This window comes from Lissotriton vulgaris, chromosome 1_1 (assembly GCF_964263255.1).
Source record: "Lissotriton vulgaris chromosome 1_1, aLisVul1.2, whole genome shotgun sequence".
In the NCBI taxonomy this organism is placed as follows: Eukaryota; Metazoa; Chordata; class Amphibia; order Caudata; family Salamandridae; genus Lissotriton; species Lissotriton vulgaris.
In genome coordinates, this window is record NC_141685.1 from 2,021,994,789 (window position 1) to 2,022,019,522 (window position 24,734).

At 43.9% G+C, this 24,734-nt stretch overlaps 1 protein-coding gene across 1 annotated transcript in view; it reads right to left on the reverse strand.

Moving 5' to 3' along the window:
- FGFR1OP2 (FGFR1 oncogene partner 2) overlaps positions 1-16,578 on the reverse strand; it is a 218,762-nt gene extending 202,184 nt beyond the window's left edge. Inside the window, exon 1 of the mRNA XM_086920213.1 lies at positions 16,373-16,578. Coding sequence (XP_086776339.1) covers positions 16,373-16,403 — 31 coding nt within the window. The 5' untranslated portion in view covers positions 16,404-16,578. The remainder of the gene's footprint in view (positions 1-16,372) is intronic.
- Between the last annotated feature and the right edge of the window lie 8,156 nt (positions 16,579-24,734).

A 24,734-nucleotide genomic window follows, 5' to 3' on the forward strand; every position in this document is an offset into this window, starting at 1 on the left:
GCATGCATGATCATATTACAGTTCATTTGACGCAATCTCGGGGCGCAATTCGTTAAGTTTCATATTATAACTTGCGCCCACAGGTGTCTGTCTGCTTAGCTTACTTTTAAGGAATACTCCTTTATGTAGCATGCAAACCACGTGTCCGAGTCATGGTCTGTATCCAGCCTACTATTGATTATCTTCTTTCAGGAGGCTTCATAGTAACGTTTAGTATTAACGTTTAGTAGCGTTCAAGCCTTGCTTCTTCATTGTTCAGACCCGTCCAAATGGGTCAAACTTATATTTAATGTAAACGACCCTGCATTTGAGTACATGATAACGCTCCAAAACAAGAATTCTACCTTGTTCAAGCTTGCTGTTCTGGAAAGGTTTACGATTCTATGTGTTATACATGACTTAGTTGCTGTCATGGGAGGGGAGATATTTTCCCCTTTTCACCATGTCTACTGATTACTTGTTGGAAGGGGAGGGAGGGTTTGGGGGCAGGGTGGGTTGGGATCGGGTCTTAAATGTTTTCTCTCGTTTTTTTTTCTTTACTCTTATGTTTTACTACCTGAATTTATCCTTATGTTTTTGCTCAATGTGCGCTAATGACAGACTTCAATCTGAGCCTCTAGTTCTGTACGATGGCCCGGAAGCTTCAATCCCACACATGTTTTTCCTCATGGTTATCAAGAAAATTCTCTTACGGTTAGCAATCGTCTTGCAGCAAATGGCCATATGCTATCAACGAGCTTGTCAGAAAAAATTCTCTGTAATCTTGGGCTGGGTCACACAGCTTGGAAACGTATGTTTTGTAGCCCAATACACTGCACTCCATTTACGTCTCCTCACGATTCCGTAGTCACACACTGCTTGTGCACAACGATCTCTTGCTACCATTAGTCTCTCCTGGTAACATGGCCCATAAAAGAAACAGTCTTAAAGTTGTCTCACTAAATGTTAAAGGCATTAACCATCTGATAAAGAGGAGGAAGATCCTTGATTATCTTTATAAACAAAAAGGAGACATTATTTTACTTCAAGAGACAAAAATGGACTCCTCACAATTCAATTCACTGAAGAACAGAACATATAGCGACATTGTGGGCTCCGACGCACTAGGGAAAAAGAATGGGGTTCTGACCTTAATAGCTAATAAATCTAATATTGACATACTAAGCAGTACTTCTGACACGAAGGGGAGAAGGATTTCCACTAAGCTAGTTAAAGATAACAGGGAATTTTATGTCACTAACTTATATGCCCCTAACAAAGATGACCCGAACTTCTGGAAGGAGCTGTCTGTCCATATCTGTACGTTACCAGATAATGCGAAACACATAATGGCCGGCAATTTTAACTTGCCTATGGACCCAACACTAGATGGGGACTCAAGTTACCCTTTCCGTCCCAACTCCTATCACAAATCCCTCCTCAATCTTTATTCTCGTTTTAATTTGGTTGACTCATGGAGATTGCAAAACCCCACAGAGAGAGACTATACTTTCTTTTCGACACCTCACAACACCTACTCACGTATAGATTATTTACTCTTGTCTGGGAACGTCTCTAGCAACATAGAAGAAACCTCAATTGAGCCAAGAGCAATTTCCGATCATTCCTGCATCACATTGTCACTAGCCCTGATGAATACTATCAAGAAAGAGAATCTCGGCTTTCCTCCAGCATCCTGCAATCTATCCTGCATTTGAGCCCAGTTTTTGGAACGGGGAAAACGATCCTGAATACAATGGTGTGTTTCCCGGCTCGTTACAGGCGGTATCAGTGGTGAACCGCCCTCGCTTCTTCCCCGGCCCTTCGCGGCAGAGCGAACGGGTCTTTGTCTGTGAGAGACGGCCAGACCCGGCCACAACAACAGCGGCCATCGCAGACGAGGCGGAGTCGATCGACCGGTGAGAGAATGTCGCGCTGTGCCTCCCGCTGCAGCGATTCATTTCACCCTGCGATCTTGCACGCCTGGACACATTGTAACTATGGGAAATACATTGTATCGTTTCCCGGCTTGGAAATGGCCTGAACAGTTTCTTGTTTACCCCTGCTCCGTAGCGGTAGCCATTTTATACATCGGGCATTAAGCGCTTGCAAGTGGAGACCCTAGACCACGACCGAGAGTCCGGATAATTGCCAACATCGTATCAGCTCTGTGAGGGGTAACACGATGCAGTCCGTTGCCCCTATGTCTCTGGCCCGGCTGTACTTTCCGGATTATAGACGGGGTGGTCTGCTGTTAACGAGTGAAGATGGCGACCGGCTTCAAGAGCTGCTGCACGTCCGTGAGCCTTGGGTGAAGAGAACTGCTGCATCCTCTCTTCCTGGGACACCGCTGGGGATCTGTGATGCTCTGGGCGCTCTAGAGGCTGTACGAGCTGCCCTTCATGATAACGCCCGGGATCTGGGGAGCCGGCTTGATGCTATTACTCCTGTTGGTCGTGGTTGTCCTCCAGTGCTGAACACTGCACCACACCCTGCACCAGACCACAGTGAACTGCCTACCCATGTGCATGCGGAGGCGTTGGAAGATCGCGATTCTGATTCCACCGAAGTGCTGACCGCAGTGGTCCGGAAGAGGTCTGGTGTTCATGGTTTCACGCAATGGCTGGGGTGTCGTCCCCGGACGCCATGTTTGGCAACTCCTTTGTGTTCTGGTGGCGTGACTCTTCATCCTTTCCTGGAGCTGGTGTTATCGCTCTGGCCTGCTGCTTCCGAGGGATTACTGCTTTGCCTTGTTTCTTTTTGTATCGTTCTCGGACATGCAGCGGTGGTTTGGGTAGACTTTGGTGGACGACTCCCCATTCTGTATTGGCCATCCCGGGCGGCTCTGCCATCCACAATGGCGGCTGGACTGCTGGACTCCATCGACCAACTTGATAGCAGGGGGCAAGGCTGAGGACGTTTTCTGGATTGCTATTGCTCATAGTGCTGGGACTAGGTGGGACAAGCGGGACATTGTCTAAGTCGACCGTTGGTATCTTATCGGTTGCGGGGTCCGGGGGTGGGCGGCTGAAACTATATCTGTTGATGGTCCTCCTCCTCCATTCTTTTTATATCTTTTTTCTTTTCCCTTTTCCCTTCTCTGAATCTAAATTTCGGGTCTCGGTTTTTGGGCGACAGGCACACTGCTAGGGGGGGGTAGGCCGTAGCCTCTGCATGCGTGCGGGGTGGGGGGTGGGTTTTCTGTTTCGTATTAGCTTCTATGGGCCTTATCTTTCTCCTCTCTTCTCTTGATTCTTCTCACTTTCTCCTTCTTCTCTTGGGTCAGTGTGGTGGCTAGGTGTAGTGCTGTTTATTGTTTCTGTTGTTAGTCTTACCACTAACATTAGTTAAGATGTTCCACGTTTATGGGGCGGGTGATGACCAGTATGTAATATGAATATATGCTATTATCCTGATGTGTATTTTTATGCTGATCTTCGATTGCTGCCCTTCGCATTGTTGATAATCTGCTGTGTTCATTGCCCGCTATGTCCTTTCGGTGGATTGAACGCGTCTGATCCCTCTTATCTAAAACTTTTAACAATTAAACTCATTTATCCTGTACTCAGTGGTCCCCCTTTTTCCCATACGTATTGTTTCGGATAATTGCTGCTTTTCGTCTCTGGGACTGCTGGACTGTTTCGATCCTGCTTTTTGTGCTACCAATCGATTTCGAGGCCGGCCAGAATGGTTGTGGGCCCGTACCTGTATGCTTATGTTGCACAATAAAGGTTTCCAAAAATTTTAAAAAAAAAAAAAAGAAAGAGAATCTCTGGAGACTGAATAATGCAGTATTAGAGAAAGACATCCATAAACAAACCATAGAAAAGGCAATACAGGATTACCTCACGTCCAACAAAAAAGGGGAGACATCTGATCTTACTGGGTGGGAGGCACTTAAAAGCACCATCAGAGGTGAGATCATAAAAATAAGAGCGGCTATGAACAGGGACGCTAACAGTAACCTTACACGCTTGGAACAAGAGATAAGTACACTGGAAAAAAGACAAGTATTAACCAGAGACCCCCTTGACTTGAATGAAATAGTGAATAAAAAATATGAATACAATAAGATAGTCAGTGAAAGAGCGGGGATATGGTTTAAAATTCTAAAGAACAATAGACTATGTGAATCTAATAAAGCAGGTAAGAGTCTTGCTTCTTATTTAAAATGTATGCTACAGCAATCAACGATCAAGAGCTTAACAGACCTGTCTGGGGTATCTCATTCTAACCCCGTAGAGATCGCAGATGTCTTTAACCCCTTCCATGCTGATGACAGAACGGTTCCGTCATCAGCGTCGGTTGAGCTGTGCTGATGACGGAACCGTTCCGTCATGACTCCGCCCGCGCAAGGCGGAGTCAGCACAGGCGGGGAATACGCCCCGCACGCAAGGGGTTAAGGATTTCTATAACAGCTTATACAGCAGGAACAAAGATCTCGACAACTCTAAAATAGAAGACTATCTAAATAATTGTTCTCTCCCTTCGTTATCGGCCCAAGAACAATCGGAACTTAACAACCCGATTACTGCCCCGGAAATTGAATGCGCAATTAAAACGCTTAAATCAGGACAAGCCCCTGGCCCCGACGGGTTCAATACAAAATTTTACAAATACTTCACCAAACTACTGACTCAACCTCTACTCCATCTATACCATGAATTTGACAATACCGGCCAAGTACGCGGCACCCCAGCTGAAGCTATTATAGCTGTGATTCCCAAGGAAGGGAAGGAGCCGTCTTCTCCAAAAAATTACAGACCAATTTCACTAATTAACCGAGATTGTAAAATCTACACTATGATCCTTGGGAAACGTATCCAGAAATTCTTGCCTAAACTTATCCACCCGTCGCAGGTAGGCTTCTTAAAGAATAGACTTTTCAGCGATAATATGTGCATCCTAGCCCACATACTAGAGAAGGCTACGTCTATCCCCCCCCCGCGCCCCAACAGTTGCAATCACCCTAGATGCCTAAAAGGCCTTTGATAAGGTGAACTGGTCTTACTTGAAAGCGGCGCTGGATGAATTCAAATTAGGAGAGACTTTCATTTGTATGGTGATGGCACTCTACTCCAACACCACAGCCAGAGTTAGAGTGGGTGGCTGCCTCATCCTCATTCAGCTTAGAGCAAGGCACGAGACAAGGCTGTCCCCTTTCCCCTTCTCTATTCCTGCTCGCTATCGAGCCCTTCCAATACCATTTTAGGAAAAATTACAGAATTAAAGGGATGGTGAGTGCACGGTTAAAATTACAGCCTACGCTGACGATGTCCTGGTGATATCTGAAAACGCAGAGGTTGCTATACCGGCCCTAAAGTCCCCAATAGCGGACTTCTCCAGAGTGTCGGGTTACAAATTAAACAAGGACAAAACGGAAGTGAAACTCTTTAACAACATTGGTAACAAAGGCATTATTATGGGTGACTCAGGCTTACTTTGGCAATCTAAATGCTTCAAGTATCTAGGGCTGGAGTTTGAGAAAGACCAAATTAGCACCGTAAAAACTAATCAAATCTCCCTTTACAAAAAAATATCCTCCTTGTTGGACAGCTGGTCTTCGCAATTCTTGTCATGGGGCAGGGCGGAAACTTTGAAAATGATGAAAACACCCCTGGTTAATTACCTTGTTTGTATGCTACCAATGTTACTATCGAACGACTTCCTGAAAAAGGTTTATAAACTCTTCAATACATTTCTGTGGCAGGGTAAGAAACCTAGAATCTCATTCAGTAAACTTCAGCTACACAAGGAAAAAGGTGGTATAGGCCTCCCGAATTTTAGAAACTACCAGACTGCATACTTATGTAAACAGGGGTCTAACTGGCTTCTCCCACAATTGGATTATATCCCCGTCTGGTTGGACATATAAAAGTGCGATCATTAATAACATGCCTCTCCCCACCCTCCTCACAGTTGAGGTTTCTGCTTTTCCTCATTCAAGATACATCCTGCTTAATACCAAAAGAGCCCTGCTGAGTTTAGAACTGGTAACCAAAGACAAGACCAAAATTAACAAATCCAACTCAGCCTCTTTATGGTATAACCCGAGTCTAAAAGTAGATGGCAGGTCTCTCTACTGGGACTACTGGTCTAAAAACGGGATAAACCTAGTCAAAAATGTATTTACAGGCCCATTGCCTTTACCTTTCTCTGAAAAACAGCCAAGACAGGGGCTTAAACCTCTGGAATTTTATAAATTTCTAAAACTCAAATTGCTCATCTCCTCACGATCTATCACACCCCACGACTCTTCCATTGCTGGTAAGCTTGTTCAACTCGTAAAAGCTGGGCACACCGTCTCTAAGATATATAAACTCCTCTCTCCCAACTCACAAAAATCACATAGAAAATGTGAGACATCATGGGAAAATTAAACAAATTCCTCCTTGATCCCATTTGATTGGGGGAAGATTCACCTGACCCTTTTTCAAAACAGAATTCCGCCTATACTCTCACAGACCAAAATAATGTTTATAAACAGATCGTGTTAGACCGCCGAAATTGTTTTCAAGCTTTACCTAAACGATAGCCCCACATGCTCGAACTGTAAATCACATGTGGGTGATTTGGCATACATGCTCTTTTACTGCCCTGCCTTACAACCTTATTGGGACAAGATCTATAACTACATACCCAGAACCTTTCACTATCGACCCCAAGAGATTTCTCCTACATTCTATTGGGTGCTTTAGACCCTCATCTTGTAAACATCAATGATCGGCATCTGATGGATCTCAAGCTCACTCTGGCATGCAAAGTTATTCTAAACAAATGGAAAAATGCTAATGAAGTTTCTTTTAAAATGTGGCAGGAATGGTTGTTCTCTTTGAAAGGTGCTGACAACGAGTCACTCCATAATTCCCCATGGCGCAAATCGCACAGGAAATTGTGGAGCTCCCTCGACTCCTTGTATACATGTTACAACCCTCCGTGAAATCGCATGTTCTGTTATGCCTAGAATGTCTCATACTCCTTGCAATTTGAGTGATACCGATTGTGTGTATTGGATTCAATGAACTATAAGACCTGGACCCACCGATGTAGTCTTATGTAGCACTAGAGCACTATTAATCATTAAGGTCATCATTATTACTATCTTGTCACTGTCGTTGTTGCTTCTTTTATAGTGTTGTCATAATAGTTTTACTTTGCTTATCATCATCCCTGTATAATGCTAATATTATCGTCACGTTTTTGCTTTATTAGGATATGTAATATGTTGACTGACATCACCTTTTCATCTTTTTTTGTCTTCCAAATGATTTCAGCATTTGTTGTTCCAGTTTGCACCCTTGCCTTTACCCGTCACACATCCGATGCACAGATCCCTAAAAGTGCCATATGTAGATGCTTCTACCCTCATATTCCCTTGCAGTTCTTAAACAAGTTTAGTTTTTTTTAAATACATTCCTAAGTAACTGGTTAAAACAAAGTAAATAGCTTTTTGTTTTGAATTTGATGAATTCTAGAGGGTGGCAATAGGGAAAGCAAAAGATGTGCCCTCCGTGACGAACTTTCCTTAATTGACAGATTTGCAGTAAATTAGCTGATAAACATCATGGCGTTCTGGTGGGTTTACACCATGAGAACTTGCACGTATTAAAAAGCAGGACTATGGCAGTATAGTGCTTTACTGCAAATTCAATGGTTTTGAAAACAATGCACTTGTCCACTGGAAGCCAGTGCAGAGATCTCAGCTGGCCAAAGATTTGCGCGCAGAAATCCAAGACGACGAGCTGTGCAACTTTGTGGAATGAATAAAATGTCAGGCCCAGAAAGAGAACATTACGATAATCTACTCAGGACCCGATTAGCGCTTGACTGATAGAACAAGCATTTGCAATGCAATAGGTCTCGCATTATTAAAGTTTGAGCTATTGGTGTTGCATTATTTAGCAATGCCATTAGCTCAAATTTTAATAATGAGAGACCTATTGCATTGCAAATGCTTGTTTATTTTTTTTGGTCTAGCCTTTAAGACAACTTTAGCTGTCTCTCCAGACTACTGATTTAAAAATGCATACCTGCCCATACCCATTAACGCTTTTGGTGGGGTTCTTGATCCATTGGTCTGTTAGTCACAATTTGTTTCCGTCCATAGCAACATACAGCAAGGGCAGTGGGTCCGCTACAGCAAGATCAGAAGCACTCCATCACACACCCATTTTATATGCAGTTTCACCTCTATGCTGCAGAAAAAAAAACATTTGCGCATCACAAACATAATTTTTCTTTTGCGCGCATATGCAGACGGAAAGAGGTTTGCGCTAATGCGGTCTGCTGAAACCAGTTTGTGAATGTGACGGGAGTCTGCACTGTTCCTCATGTTCTGTAGGTGTGTAGAAGTGTACACTTTTGCTACCTATGTTGTACCTGTTCTGTGTGTGTATGTGAACCTTGCATTTCTGCTGCTGCACTTACCCTATCCTCGCTCCTTGTATTAAGGACGTTGCCCTCCTACTGAAGTTCAAAAACTCGTTTGATGAACTGCCCCTCTCCCTACTAGGGAGAACCACACTCTTTAAAATGATGGCGCTCCCCCGGTTTTTCCATATCCGACAGAATACACCTTATCCAGTGCCCTCCAAAAACTTCCAGGCGATAGAAAGTGAAAAAAAGGTTATTACTATGGTACGGGAAGCTCCCGAGGATGGCATTTCGGAAATTAGTCCTGGGGTGGTACTATGGGGGTATTGCATTACCCGACATACGGAAATACGACTGGGAGGCCAAAAGTAGCCATCAATCAATGCATATATCAATCCCCAAATGAGCCCGCTTACCAGATGAATAGATATGTGCTAGGTAATAGGGGATACACAAAAGCACTCTACACCTCCCCCGACATTTATTACTAACGGGCCCTACGAAGACTTCAGTCCGACTTTGGAACATGATCCAAAAACACTTGGGGTGGAGTAACAAAATAACACAGTACACCCCATTATGGGAAGCAGAAAGGTTGGGAACCAAGAGGAGATTCTTTGGCTTTGATAAATGGGATCTAATGGGTATATCCCATGTGGGCGAACTATGGACAGGGGGAGACGGGAGATCTTTCACAACACCTGAGCAAGAATATAAATTGTCCAATAATAAAACGTTTCGCTATATACAGATCAAACATGCATTGATGGCAGCGATCCCCAGGGGTACAGAGATCCCAAAGTCTTACCCACTTGAAGACAGAGTCCTGATAGACCACATGGGCAGTAAGGCAATTTCCCTGAAATATCAAAAATTGGTTAACGATTCCCCAGACCCACTCACTGGGCTCCCAGTCCGATGGCAAATGATATAGGCAACCTGAATGATGAAGCATAGCAAGACGCATTAATGTTCCAGAGAGAAGGAGCCATATGAAGTCAACTTAGGATAATAAAACTGAAAGTACTCCATAGAGTGTATTTCTCTGGTCGGAGCATGGCTAAAATGGGCAGAGGAGAAGACACCTCCTGCAGGAGGGGTTGTGGCTAAGAAGGAACATACTATCACACATGATGAAAAAGTCCCGGCATACAGCAGTACTGGGTGGCCATAGCCCAAAAACTGAGCGAGATTGCCGGAGTGGAAATGACCCCCACCCCGAAATGGTGTCTTCTGAATGTATGGGGACCTACTGATCTTAATGAACAGGACAAAAGCTGGGTAATACTGAGACTGGTTATCGCTAAGCGCAATATTGCCAAAAAATGAGGAGCACCAGATATACCGAAATTATGTGACTGGATGGGGAATCTTGATTGGTGAATGGTAGCAGAAAAAAACAGTATACGAAGCCAAAGGGCTGCCCTAAGAAGTGGGAACAGGTCTGGGGCAGGTGGAACACTCACTGTGGGAATCTATGTGGGAACCAGGGAGGGGGAACACAGCACAGATCAGGCCTATGGGATGACCCCCATTGAAGGCGAGACTTAAGGTTATAGAAATGGATAAGGAAATGGGAAAGTGGTGATGTGTTCACAGTTTAAACCATGTATCAGATAATGACAATTGAATTATATGAATTGTGATGTACCCTGTCCTCTTTCATAAACAGAATACAAAAAAAAGTGTGTGATGTTCCAGTGAAACGTGGTTAGTTCAAATTACTATGCAATACTCAAATGGTGATCTTTGGGAGTCTTTACTTTAGTTATGCACTTGACACAAACATTACAGAGGAACTCTGATCATATATTTTCTTAAGAAAAAGTATCCGCATACGGCTCTTTTAATACAAAACTCTTCAATGAAAACATAAAATAATTTTAAAGTATGAGCTTTAACTTAAAAGAAAACGAGAAAAGATATTGTGGCATTAATAAATTGAATATATTAAAGAACATATCTGTGAATGTGAGATGAGCCACAAAGATTACAGCACCCAACAGAATGGAAGTAGAGCATGCTCTTTCACCTTTTTTAGTCTGGCTTGACAGATCAGCTGGCCGGCAGACCTTATGATAAAAATAAGAACTTTCAGAGTACTACACACAACTCCACCCAATCAAGTACTGTATACAGAGGGACCCACATGTGGGTGGCGTCCCAACTCCTCTCTGTAGTAGAGGTGGTGGGACACCACCCACATGTGGGTTCCTCAACATAAAGTACTTGATTGGGTGGAGTTGTGCGATTCCACTGAAAAGAGCGCTTGTATTGCACAAAGAGTATTGTGGCAAGTCTTGTTTGCAGGGGAAAGGTTTGAAGTTATATTGGGAAGAGGCCAGGCAAGGTTTGAAGTTATATTGGGAAGAGGCCCGGCAACTTCACAAGCGCCCCATTGCATGGGCCCGGGACACCATGTTCACACTGTTTATGTTTATGCAATTTTTATAGCGCGCAAATACCCGGGGGTGTCTCGGCGCTCAGAATAGTGAACCGTAGCTGTGGCAGAAAATTATAATGAAAAATAACAGGTTTTTATTTTTTTCCTAAAGCTGATGAGCGTGGGAGCCATTTTAATGTAGAGGGGTAATGTGTTCCAGAGTTTGGCTGTGGAAATCGTGAAACATCTGTCACCCCAGTTGGCCCTTTTTGTACGTGAGACTTTGAGCAGATGAGCTGAAGACGAACGTAGTGTTCTTGAATGTTCGAGTGGACAAAGGGCATTTTTAAGAAACTGTGGGCCTAAGTTGTTGATGGCTTTATATGCAATGCATAGTGCCTTAAATTTTGTCCGACTCCTGACTGGGAGCCAGTGCGGCTGGCGAATGTACGGGGAAATGGATGTGATCTTGGGGACGCCTAGTAAAATTCTAGCCGAGGCATTCTGGACTAGCTGCAGTCTGTTAAGGACTTTTTCCTGGGCATTCAAAAGAAGGGCATTGCAGTAATCTGTTCTGGAAAAGACCAAGGTGTGATTAGGGTCTTGCCAGCTGATGAGGGGAGGTACGGCAGCAGTTTTTTGATCTTTTTCAGGATGTAAAAGGATGAGGAGACCACGGAGTTGACATGATGATGAAAAGTCAATTTATTGTCAAACACGACTCCAAGGTTACGAACCTTAGTGACAGGTTGAGGTGGAGCTCCCATCTCGGGTGGCCACCATTGGGGGGACCAAACAGGTTCCAGTTTCCCGAATGTCATCACCTCAGTTTTGTCAGAGTTTAATTTGAGACAGTTTGATGACATCTAGGAACTGATTGCCCGCATTCCCTCTTGAAAATTTGCTGCAACTGATGTACCATCGCTGTGTACAGATAGCACCAATTGTGTATCGTCAGCATAGGTTGTGAGGGCGATTCCATAGGATTTTATTACCCTCGCTAAGTCCGAAACATAAATGTTAAGGACCTTATTGCTGACGACTCCTCTCACCCCCCCTTCCCAGACTACATAGCCTCAAGACTGCTCATCCCCGGGGGATACAGGAGACACGAGCGGATTTCCGACTCACATCCAAAAAGGTACCCACCTAAGCCTACCCAAGCATTATTCAGTCGTTCTATCGCCACCTATCACCACCCTACCCAAACACTCTGTGGAGATCCAGCTATTGATTGACTCTCATTGCTTAGACGTCCTTTTCATGACGGAAACCTGGACACTTCCGGGATCGGAGGTGGACTTAGGCCTGGCCTGCCCCTATGGGTATAAAATTCAACATAAACCTCGAGCCAGGGTCAACCTACCATAGCTCGGCTTTGCCAGCAACCAACCAATCAGAGCACTTCTTTCTGATGATGCCGCATCAATCTCAGCATGACTCCATGGTTATTTAACCAATTACAGCAGGACTTAACTGTGAACCGGAAAACAATCATAAAACCTCTTTGAACCCAAATAACTAAATAAGGGTCTGTTCACCCTAGAAAGGAAGAAAAATGTCAATAAACTAGGTAAAACAATTTAGTCGTAAACAATGTAACTTCAAAATAAGACCAAGACTTAAAATCAAACGTGAAAAATCAAAAACAATCTACAGAGTACTTCAAACCCACTTAGCAAGACACCCGTCCGGTGGTAATCTACAATAGTCAATGTGTTTGCTCTGTGAATAAGAGCAAAGTTCACAAATTCAAATTGGGCACATACCTAGAAAATAAATTTGTTAGTTCAGAATACTTAAAGTGTAAGCAACACCTCGCTCTACACACCACAATTACAGAAATCAGTATATCTCGAGATCTTGGATTTCAACTAATTCAATAGCCAAACCAATTCTATAGGACCTCAAATGTGTTTATAAATATAACTAATACATTAGCACAAAAGTAATCAATCCACCAATTGAACCCACAATCACCCAAACAACTCACAACAGAAACAGAAACAGAAATCCACCTCATGATGTCACAAAATCAATTCTCCATATTCATACTTACATTTCAAATTGTTGAGGAACGCACAGCCAGTCACTTCTCCGGAAGGCTAAGTTTGAGAAATGTTGGCAAAATTATCAAAAATTCCTTTCTCCATCTGTCTGGGCATTAAAAACTTAAAAATCACAGAATAGTCTTTTGGGGAGCCCCACTAAGGAGAGGTGTTTTAGGCAACCATCCTATGCTACCAACAGTTGTGAGAGTTCAAACCCTGAAAATTAACTGAACCCCAATATTTTGAACGCCTCAAATTGTAATCCGGCGGTTCAGCTCCAGCACCCTTGATCTTACGATAACTGTAACCACACTCCACAACATCAAGCCCAACAATTTAACAGAGTAAAATCCAATAGTGATTGGGACCACTCAATAACTAAGGGGTCCATTAGGATGGCGGCGGACTGATGTCTGCCCGCCACCCTAGCAGTGCTGGGACCGGCCACATGTGGTGCAGCGGTCCCGCATCGTCAATTAGGATGCGACCGCCACCCTGGCGGTCGCATCCCGCATATTCAACATCGTGCGGGCAGTGTTTTAAGCAGCACCCGCCACAAAGTTGAAAAGGCATGTTGTGCATTGGCATGCACAACGTGACAGGCACCGAGCGGTTCCTGCCACCTTGTGGATGGCAATGTTGGGGGGTACCATAGGTACCCCTCAAGTGCAGTCCCCCCAAAGCAAAATCCACATGGTTTTCCATGGTGGAGTCTCCACCATGGAAAGGCATTGAAAATGCCACATATTAGTATGGATGGCGGTGCCTGCAAGGCACCGCCACCATTACATGGGCTTTTTCCACCCAGTAGGCAATCGTGACAATTGCCTACTGGCGGAAAAGTGGCAGGCGGTTTTCCCGTCCGCCGCAGTACCCCCCACCATGCTAATGTGGTGGGGTAAAAGCCCATCCGGCGGGGTGTTTTGGTGGACGGATCGCCACAGCTAGTCGGGCGATGGCAATCCGCCTGCCATGCTAATGGGCCCCTAAGTTTTAGGTCAAATACAAGTTAAAGAGTTTTATTACAAAATAAATCTAAATATAAGCAATACTGGAGAACTATCCAATTTGCATATTAGAAAAAACGTCAATACAGTCTTTACTGATGACCATATAGGTTAACAAGATTTTTTTGCCTTTGACTGTAATGATACCTATCGTTTCACAACAAGTGCTTCTGCCCTCCTCTGAAGAAAAACTGAAAATGTCTCCCCGACACTTAAGGGGGTAGGAGCAACAGCTGACCATGGGGTCCTCATGTGTAGGGTCAGGCAATATATTCTGCTCTGCCGACTTCGTTTTGGCCACTTCGCCACACAGCAGTTGCCAGAATTTGGCCTGAGTTTTTTCTCGCGCACGGCTCACCAACAGTAAGTTAGAGGGTGGGATTTGGCATCAACACCTCAATGTTTGGTCGTCAGGATGGCACCCGGCGAGAAATCTCTGTTGTGGGAGGTTGCAACCGTTTGCAGTCAGAAAGCTGCCACTCAAGTAGAAAATCTACTTGAGGGGCAGTAAAATCTTCTCGAAAAGCTGCACCCTCTAGTGCACCGCATAGTGCCATTCAAGCAGACAAGAAACGCGCTTCCAGCGCTTAATCACACAATGACGTTCCTGTTCCCACTCGTTCGCGGAATTCAATGAGGTATTTTTTTTAACTCTACAGAATTCCATGATGTTAAACTTCATAAGTTACACATAGACCAACTCAAATGTTAAATTTGTCATTGCAAGTAATGCCTCGGCATCATGTGAGAATCTGAGAGATATATTGAGATGGGTAGCACACAGGCGCACAACGCCCATAGGGCTAAAAGGGCTTCAGCCCCCTCCCCCCCCATTTCACCCCACCCCCCTGTTGTGTGTCTCAGCTTGGGTTGCTGCAGCTCGAGCTGCTGTCAGCTCAGCTGGGCAGTGTCTGGAGTAGTATCTCCGGCACGCCTGAGTTTTCCCCGAGTCTTTAACCCCTTTGATGCTGGTGACGGAACCATTCCGTCATCAGACACGGTTGAGCTGTGCTGATGACGGAATGTTCCCGTCATGACCACACCCATTATCATTGGGGCCCAGCACAGGGGGAAGATATCAATAGCAGCGATGAGGTTAAAGAACATTTGCATATTTACACATCTTTGTAAACTGGTTAACAAGGTTTAGTTTTTTCTAGTTCCAGTAACCCCTGGGCCCACACTCTGCCTATTCCCTACATTTGTATTTTACATTTGCTGCCATATTGTGAGAATGCATTTCATGAAAAGGAATATAAAGTAGGTTTGCCAAAAGAAAAATGCCAGCCATGTGTTTAGAAAGCCTGGAAAGACCTTGTCTTAACAATAAATAGGGTTATAAATAAAAAAATATGTATACATGTGTAATGTGACTTTTCTGTCAATGTTCCCTTTAATTATAAGTCACGGATCAGTCAGGCAGCCCTAGAACATAATTGTAAGTGCTTTCTACTTATATTTGCTGTTCGAAGTAGGCACACATAAGTGCTGAAAATACGCTTTAGGTGACTTTATTTTTGTACATCTGGGACATCAAACTAATGAGCTGGCAACATTAATCATAAGACTGGAAGTTTGTTGCAGGATTAGCACATTATTTATTTCCTCCACTACAGATCCCTGATTAATGCCATAATAGCATTAGTTTAACTTAAATCCGAAACACTACGCCACCATCAATAACATGCTGAGTTACTTCAAGTGTGTGGGAACGCATCCTGCTTTCTGACAACTCACGCCTCATTTTCGCCCTTCACTTTCACGCTCACCCTGTACTCATGTGACACTTCACTCCCCTGTCCCTCTGACTGAACAATATGCAATTTCACTCAAGCCCATCACTAGCCATGCATTCATTCGTCCCACTCTGCACTTACATCCGCACCCAAATTCATATGGTCACCTCACTCACACAGCGGTCACTCCTCTTACCAGATTCTCACACCTTTGCACCACTCACTGTGCACACACATGGGCACTTCTGCCACAGACACAGAGCAGACCTGCTACAAATAACGTGTACTATGCAGATTACAGAAAAGAGTGTGAGCAAACTATGAATAGCGCTATGAAAAAAGTGAAATGCTTGTCAGAAAGGTGCTACAGAGAGATGAGGTGTATTGTTGGTGAGTGCTAGTGAGAGAATTCATGGAGCAGAAGGAAATGGGGGAGGGGCGCCAAAAAAGACTGCTGCACAGTGTGTGACCAGTGCTAAGGCGCCCTGCCTGGCAATGTTAGCCACTCCCCCCTCCCGAAGTTCGGGTCTAGTTGCGCTCAATAGCACAGGATGGCAGGGAGACACTGGGGGGCAGTAGTGATAAAAATATTCAGCGAGGTACGGGAGACAATACTGAGGAGAGACGAGAGATGAAGGCAGCAAAAGAGGTGTAAGGAGGATATGTGTACACAGAGAAAGAAAAAAAGAGTTGAGAAAGAGTGGGGGAAGCTAAGGAACTGCAAGAAAGGGAACAGAGTGGTAACGCGTTTATTGCACCGGCTGTGCTCTTTCGGTGCCGACCTCTCCTATTTATGGGACGCTTCCCGAAACCGGCGTGAGGCTCCCGAAGGTGGGCCCTTACCTCCAATCGGCAAATAGAAGAACTCAAACATCCGAATCCCGTTCCTTCGACTCCGATGCTAACTAGCTTCTACAAATACTCGAAAAGTATTAGAGGTCATTAGAAAGATGGGTTGAAACTGTATGAAAAGGCTAATGAGAGGTGCTAGATGGTCTTTCTAGCTGTATTCTACAGAAAGCACTGCGATTGGTTAAAAAATATGTCCCGCCCAGAAAAGAACGGTGCTGAACCGGAAGACTTTGCTCCGTTGCTCCGGAAGGCATGGTTCAGCCGCTTGTATGCCAAACATATTGAACTGTGAGAGCCTAGTTACTAGAGCCGGTGACTGAGGAGTCCAGCGGTTAGATAGTTGCGAAATGTAGTGCTTGGCAGGAAGCTCCGCATGCTGGGGATAAGTGATAACAAACACACCAGGGATCGGCTGCACCCTGCAGCAGATGGCTGGCAAAGTTCAGCGGCGCCGTCCTTGTTAGGCTGAGAGAGACAGGAGATAAACGGGCTCTGGCAGAAAGCGGCTTTTTAGGGGCACTGTCGCAACCCGTGAGTTCCCACGGAGGAGGAAATGACTGTCCAGAGAGGGTGTGAGAGTCGTGGCAGGGGCCCCTGTTTGCAGCCTGGTTTTAGGATCGTTTGGGGGGATGGTGGGAGGACATGAGGGAGTGGGCGAAAAGGGTGTGGGATATCCGTTTTTTTGTTGACTGTGCCTTGTGTACGTTTTAGGCTTCTGTGTAAAGTGGAAATTTCATATTTTTAGTAGAGGTGAGAGAGCCAAGAAATTAAAAGGGAGAGCCGTGCTAAGGATCTGGCTTGCCTGTAAGGGTCTGCGCGCAAACCAAGTCATGTAAACATTGAGCATATAAATAGGGTGGCCAACTGGCATAGATGCAAATTCAGGACAGTGAGTGTTAAAATTCAGGACAAAGGGGCACGATTCAGGACAGAAGTTCAAATTTCAGTTTAAAAATTCGGGATAAAAGGTAGGTTTTACAGACACACACAATAGTACATGTAGTATGCTGGTCTTTACTGTAATGCGCCTTTCCTGCTTCTCTGCCTTGCTGCTCAGCCAGTGTGGATGTACTGTGGAATGTTGGATTTGTGTGGTGAGGTAATAGAAAGCTGGTATGCCTGTGTGTGGAGTGTCAGTTGAGAGGATGGGCTGAGCCGCAAGGAGGCTGCTCCTGGTGGCGCTCTTTACCCTGTACTGCTCTATGCTTGATACTTACCTACAACTATGAACGTGATCAGTAAAGTATTTAACTTTATACTACACCTCAACTACATGGACTTATTACATTTGGCGACGATCTGGAAAGAATCTACGTGTACCCAATCACAGATTACAAATGTCAAAATCTGAAGAAGCTACAAGGTAACTACAGGAACCTCCTGAAACTTTAAGCTACAGATTTTAAAGAAACTTGGCACCCTGGAGCCTCACCAGTGACTTCCCATCAGTCGCCCACAACTGTAATGTGCCAGTTTCTACCTGCTGGCCCAACATTCTGACCTGCTATCTACCATTTCTTGTGACACCGCTTGCACACAACTATGCCAGTTCCTGCTTTACTGCCTGCCTCTTCTGCAATCTTTTAAAACTGTTCCTGTCCTGCGAGCATCAGCTGTTTCTCCTTGTCCCTGTTTATCCCTGTGCAATCGTCCGTCATTTCTGCTGCCTATTTATTGCTGCTTCACAAGATTGACGGAGCTCTCTACAAGTTTTCATTTTGGGCAACCTTTTAACACTTTGCTGTTCCTGGCAACTTCAGCATCTCCGAGAATTGAGGTGCGAGACCGCTATTTTATTCTACATGACAAGAAAGGTTAGTCTCCTTTTGTCTTTCATTGATGGTCTCACCTGAGACATCAAGTTTACAAGCGTTGGTCAACTGCCTAGTTGCGGTTCAAAAGTCTCACGCTCGTGTTACAAATACCACGCGCAGCCTTCCCTGCTCCTCCTTTGTTTTTGCCAACCACGTTGTTTTGCATCCTGTAATGAAGTTTTAACAACTTGAAGCGGGTGGATAATGCAGTGTTTACATGAGCAGCATAATATGTGGGTTCAACGACGTTGGATCCTTTTGTGTTGGGGGACATTCTTCTTCATTCTTCCACTTGTCCTGTTGCTGTTTTTAACTTAAAGACGCTATGCAGCCTGCGGCTCTCTGGAGGCATTTGTTTCTTTTCCTCTCCTGCTGTCTGCACTTAGAGACGCAAGGGTTTCCATTGCAGTCTTAGTTCAGAGCCGCCATGGAATGTATATTACTGCATTTTCTTTTGAAACATTGTGTTATTGCTGATTTCAATTCATATAGTACTGCTCTGATTCTCATGATGTTACATCATTTTATTAATTCCATGTTCTTTGTATCATTTTGCATTTACAGATGATTTTACTGGTAACGTTTTTCTTTCATACTATGCACGTTGAGATATCATTGGTGATAGCATTTTGCTTTGTGAGTTTTCACGTTCGCGCAAATCCTTGCGTGTGGATTCGTCACCTACTACAGGTTACTTTAATTTACAGTGTCTCATTTCGGGTGAGAAGTCGCTCACCGGTGTTTAGTGCTCATGTCACGTTGTGTTTCTTTTCAGATTTGTGTACTCTAACAACTTCATAGATTTTCTTCTATCTTCTTTATAATGCACATCTTGTTTATTCTCATAGGTGGGATTTTTCACTGTTTCTGAAAGAGATTCTCTTTAGTGTCTCCACCTGTGCCTATTTACTGTGCTTTGTTTAGTTAAAGGTTTGTGTTGTAATAGCCTTCTGGCTATGTGGCTTTCCACTGGTATGTGGATTTGTCACCTATATTGTTTTACAAAGTTTATGTTGTAGTAGCCTTTTGGCTATGTGACCTTCCATCCGTACGTGGATTTGTCACCTATATTGTTTTACAAGGTTTATGTAGTACTAGCCTTTTGGCCATGTGACCTTCCACCGGTATGTGGATTTGTCACCCATTTTGTTTTTACATGATTTCTTAGAGTGCTTTGTTTGCAAGTTTTAGTAAGGGTACTGTCATTCATTAAAGTATATGTTATAGTCTCCTACTGGCTATGTGATATTCACTTGTGTGGAGAAGTGTGGCTCAATGGTTAGAGCGGCAGACCCTGATGAAGGGGTCTAGCCCGGGACCAGGGTTCAATTCCCCGCCTCGGCGGGTCTTGGGCTCAAATTCCACGGACTTGATAATTCTCGCCTCGGTGCCTATTCCAATCATGGAGTCCCACTCTGCAACTCTGGGCAATAGCTTGCTTAATCTCCACAACGGCCCCCACAACGCTAAGGATGCCTGTCCTCCACCTTGGGGGTGCCCAGGAGTGGCCGCCTCACAGGGAAAGCCAGGCTGGGTTCCACAGCGGTATTCGTATAAGCGCCTTGAGACCCTTGCGGGTGAGTAGTGCGCTATACAAGTATCAATTTACATTTATTTACATTTATTTGTGAGTAAAAATATCACCTCCAGTGTTTCTATTTGTTATTTTACTTTACGGTGCTGGATTTACACATCCACTGTGCGTATGATCTACTGCAATTTTTTTCTGACTTTGTGTGTTTTTCACCTTTTCACATGGTACCTGTGCGTGATTTCACACCTTTTTACTGTCATGTTGGACCTATTTTCAAAGTCCAACAGGGTGTAGTTTTACCCCTCTTTTTACTTCTCTCTTATTTACTTTTCCAGGGATTATGTGTTGGATGACGACCAACCATTTCCTTGTGTGTGTGAGTAAGAGAGTCCTTCTTAGTGTCTCTCGTGTGGGAGTGCTTTTTCTTGTCCTTCTCATTGTTGCGCTAATTCTTTTCAGTGGTTGACATTCACTGCTTATCTTCATGCTAGTCTGGCCAACTGGTGTGTCTTGCTGGTAACCCTGATATCAAGTTCTTGTTTTTGTTCTAGGTTTGTTTTAGTTTTGCTGCACATATTGTCATTTTCTTCTAATTTTTGTGAATTTCTTGATCTTTTCTGTTTCTTCTTCAGACCTTTGTTGCAGGATCTATCTTTTATTGAACTTATTGTTTAGCGTTTTGCACTTACTATTACTTTTCTTCAGTTTTTCCGTAAAAAGGGGAAGAGGCGTGTTATGTCTTTTTTGTTAATTAATGCAATGTTTTTACTCTTATGGATTTATTTCATGATTTTCCTCTAATGCTTTACTTGTCTTTATATGTGTTTTGGCAATTTTACTCCTGTGTTTATTTATGCTATTACTATACTTACGTCTTACATAATTCTTTTTGTTTCTGTTTCATTAAAGGGGGATGGTGTGTAGTATGCTGGTCTTTATTGTAATGCACCTTTCCTGCTTCTCTGCCTTGCTGCTCAGTCACTGTGGAATGTTGGTATGTGTGGTGAGGTAATAGAATGCTGGTATGCCTGTGTGTGGAGTGTTAGTTGAGAGGATGAGCTGGGCAGCAAGGAGGCTGCTCCTGGTGGGACTCTTTACCCAGTACTACTCTATGCTTGATACTTACCTACAACTAAAAACTATATCAATAAAGCATTCATCTTTATACTACACCTCAACTACATGAACTTATTAAAGTACATAAGTAAGTAGACAACCAACATAAGTACACGTCAAAATAAGTTTATATTGGGTTGAGATAATCATGTATTTAACATTCTGTTGCCCCTTTGGCACCCTTTAGCCCCCTCCCCAAAGCTGCATCACAGTGGTTATTTTCCTGTGTTTATTTGTTATTCTGTCTTATGCTGACGTGAGAGCCCCCGATGAAAGTCAGAAAGGGGCAAGAAGCACTCTTATCTGACCCTGTGACACCCCCCACTTAAGCAGATATAGCAGGTAGTTCAATACGCCATTGGCCCATTGTTATTCTTTACGTGATAATCATCCACAGTCAGAATTACCATGGGCCAGTCTACAGACTGTTGCAGCCTCTAGAGTTCAAAGATAAGTGCGAGATGGCCCTGATTGTCAAAGGGGAACAGCACAGCTTGCTGCCATCCCCAAAAATTACAGATAAGAGGCCCAAATTACGGGCAGTCTGTGAAATTTACAGACGGTTGGTCACCCTTCATGTAAATCATGCAACAAACATAATCTAATCACGTGGTAAGGAAATACATTTTGAATTGACTTAATACGTTAACCCATTTCATCTTGGTAAATAGATATCACATTTATTAAATGTGATAATTTTTAAACTTGAATTACAATCCTGTCCCACGCCCTGATGACAATGCCACTAGGGATTTCAAAAGCATGTTCGTTTTGATGTGTACTTTGTGTGTGGCCTGGATTCTTATCATAAGTGGAGCAACATAAAACTCTTAAACAAGAGTTTTGTTAGTGACGCACATCCAGAACTCGAGTTTTTGCAGGCTTTGTCGTGTCATGGAGAAGAACAAGTTTTCTCAAAGCAAATCATCATGCCTTAAATATGCCTATGTTTATTTTTTTGTTTGTATAAGTTATTGTTTTTTTAAAAATGTTCGAGGCTAGAAATGTGAATTCTTTTACATTGATTAAGTAAGGAAAGAATGTGTAATTGAATGAGTAAGCAAATGTATTTAAAGAAGTTGTGGGAGCGTATTTATAAATTAAAATGCTTGCTTTAGCTGTTGTTTAAGTTAGCCTAACAAAGGCCTTAGTCCACATTACTAAACCTCAGCCTATGTTTACCGACTTGCACTTTACATTCATAGACAAAGTCTTTTATTTATTTTTCATGAATGAGTTTTCACATTCATTTTTCCAGATGGTTTTCCTTTCCATTTCAGAAAATAAATGGAATAGAATTTTCCTGGTGCTGTAGATCAATAAAATGTATTAATTTGTGTTACTTAAAATGGAAGCTGTGGTGTTCGCACAAATAACCATTTCAAGGCCAGCTGCCAGGCCACAACTGCACTTCATTTATTGCTTAAATTATCTATTGTATTTTGTTTGCTTCAATAGTGCAATGTTCTTTGCCTTGTTTGTAGAATTAAGGGTGCTCAGGCATTATTTATAATAAATGTGTTTTCTACAAGTTTACTTCAGACAACATAATTTCTCCATTGTTTTTTGTGTTGTGTAACATTGGTAGTACAGCCCTATGATTCTGAATCTTAACTATGTTGAGTTTTTTTTTCCCTGTTTGAAACCTATAAAATGTGCTCTTTTTATGATGTGAACCAGACTTTCCTTGCCTTTCAAACCAAGCAGTCTTTATACCACACTGTTATCAGACTCTGTTCTTAGATTTTTTGCTTGCTCACTTTGAAGGAACACTCCACGTTAGCAGGATACTTGCTTTATATTTAGAGTTTTGGCTCTTTCCCAGGAGACAGACTTCAGGTTGATCATCTTTCTGATTTATACTTATACTATCGTTGAAACTTGTACTGAGCAGATTTATGTTAATTCTTTGAACTTTATTTTTGTTCTGGCTAATTACTTGGTCTGGAGGTGACCTGATGTTATCACCTCTTGCAATTGACTTTATTGGATGCATTTATTTTTTATAAATCATTATTTTCAAACACAAACAGCACCCATGAGAATGACATGTATACATTCAACAAATTCCGGATAGATATCAGGATAACCAAGGCATTAATCCCTACTGCAAGACAGCTCAATTAAGGTACCATCTCAAAAGTCCAGGAGACACCCCCTCGAAAAAATAACCATAACAATTATATGATACCAACATAAATCACTACAGTCCTACCATAATGCCCCATGCACCAGATTCATTTTCAATTTGGCCCCCAATTCCCTTGCCCAGCACCCACCTACCCTCCCACCGGCGCGTCAACCCTGAAATTGCGTGCAATAGAGTGTTAGGTTCAATCAGCTATGTGGACCTTCCTGGTTTCCCAATTTACAGCTGGAATAGATGTAATGACCATTGAGGAGGTACAGGGACCCCTCGCTGTGCTTCCCATCTCAAAGGTGGGTATTCTTCTCCTAGTCCTCATCCCCGGTCGAGGCACCCATCTCTGACTCAGATCCTGCATCCGCCCCCTTCAGTTCCATAACAAGGGCCTCCCACGCTCGCGCTCCCTCCAGTGCTTTGTCATTGTGGGACCTATGTGCCTGCTGCAGGCGAACTGTGCCCTCGCTACTCGCCCATAAGAGCAATGCAGCCCTCCATCTAGGGTAGCTGGGGCCCGCCATCACCTTCCAATGGGACTTAATATCTCTCTTGGCAAGCAACAATCCCAAGTCTAAAAATGTACTCGTCAGTTTCGATTTGCTGGTATGTGGGAACCAATGCAACAAGCAGGCCCCCTATTCAAAGCAATCTGTCGTCCATTCACCCTGCAAAGCAGCTCGACCACCTCCTCCCAATACATGTCTAAATGCGGACAATCCCAAAGCATGTGCATTAGGTCCGCGTCCCGTAGCGTGCATCAGGGGCACCGTGCCGTGTCTACCTGGAAATACTGATTGATTTTCGCCGGTGTAAGGTATGCTCTGTGTAAAATAAAAAAGTGGACTAATTGGAACTTGGCGTTCCTAGTGCTCTTCCATGCCCTTCTAAGAATGTGCGACCAGGCAGTATCAGGTATCTGTTTGTCTATATCCGCCGCCCACTTCTCTCATAGCCTCTGTAGGGGAGCTAGCCCCTCTCCAATCATACACCTATACAGACATGTAACCGCCCTATAGGTACCCGCTGTCATAACTACATACTGACACGCTTCACTTACTGGTGGTTCCGAAAGGCCCATGCCCCAGTATTTTTTAATGGCAGCAACCAGGGCCGCATGTATTAAAAAATGGCCCCATGGGAGCCCAAAGCTCTCTTGTATCGCACTGTAAAGCAATAATTTGCCATCCCTGAATAGATCCCCCACCACCTGCAGCCCTAAACTCTCCCACTCCGCCAGCACAGACCAGTCCTCCCCCCTCCCATGTGGCATGGCCGTACACATCCCCAGCGGTATCTCCGGGGTGTAGGGACGCTGCACACCAATCCTGTTTTGATACCGCTTCCAACAGTATCTTAAGGTGCTTTCTTTAATCGAAAGCTAAGCCACTCTTAGCTTCTGTTGCAGTATCACATACGATAGTATGTGCCTCGGCACATCCGGCTCGACTTTCTGCTCTGGTCCACATAATTTCTGTGCCACCGCCTGAGTAAGGCCCTGAAACTGCGCGGCCAGATAGTACAGCTCAAAGTCAGGAACCGCAAGGCCCCCCTCAGCTCTTGGTCGCATCAATGTGTCCAGTGCTACTTGGCGCCTTCCCGTTCCCCAGATAAAACCTCCCACCGCTGAGCGGAGCTGTCGAAACAGTGCCACGGGTATTCGTATAGGTAAAGTACGGAAAAAATAGAGTAGTCGGGGAAGTGCCACCATATTCAGCAATGCTACCCGACCCGCCACCGACAGTGGCA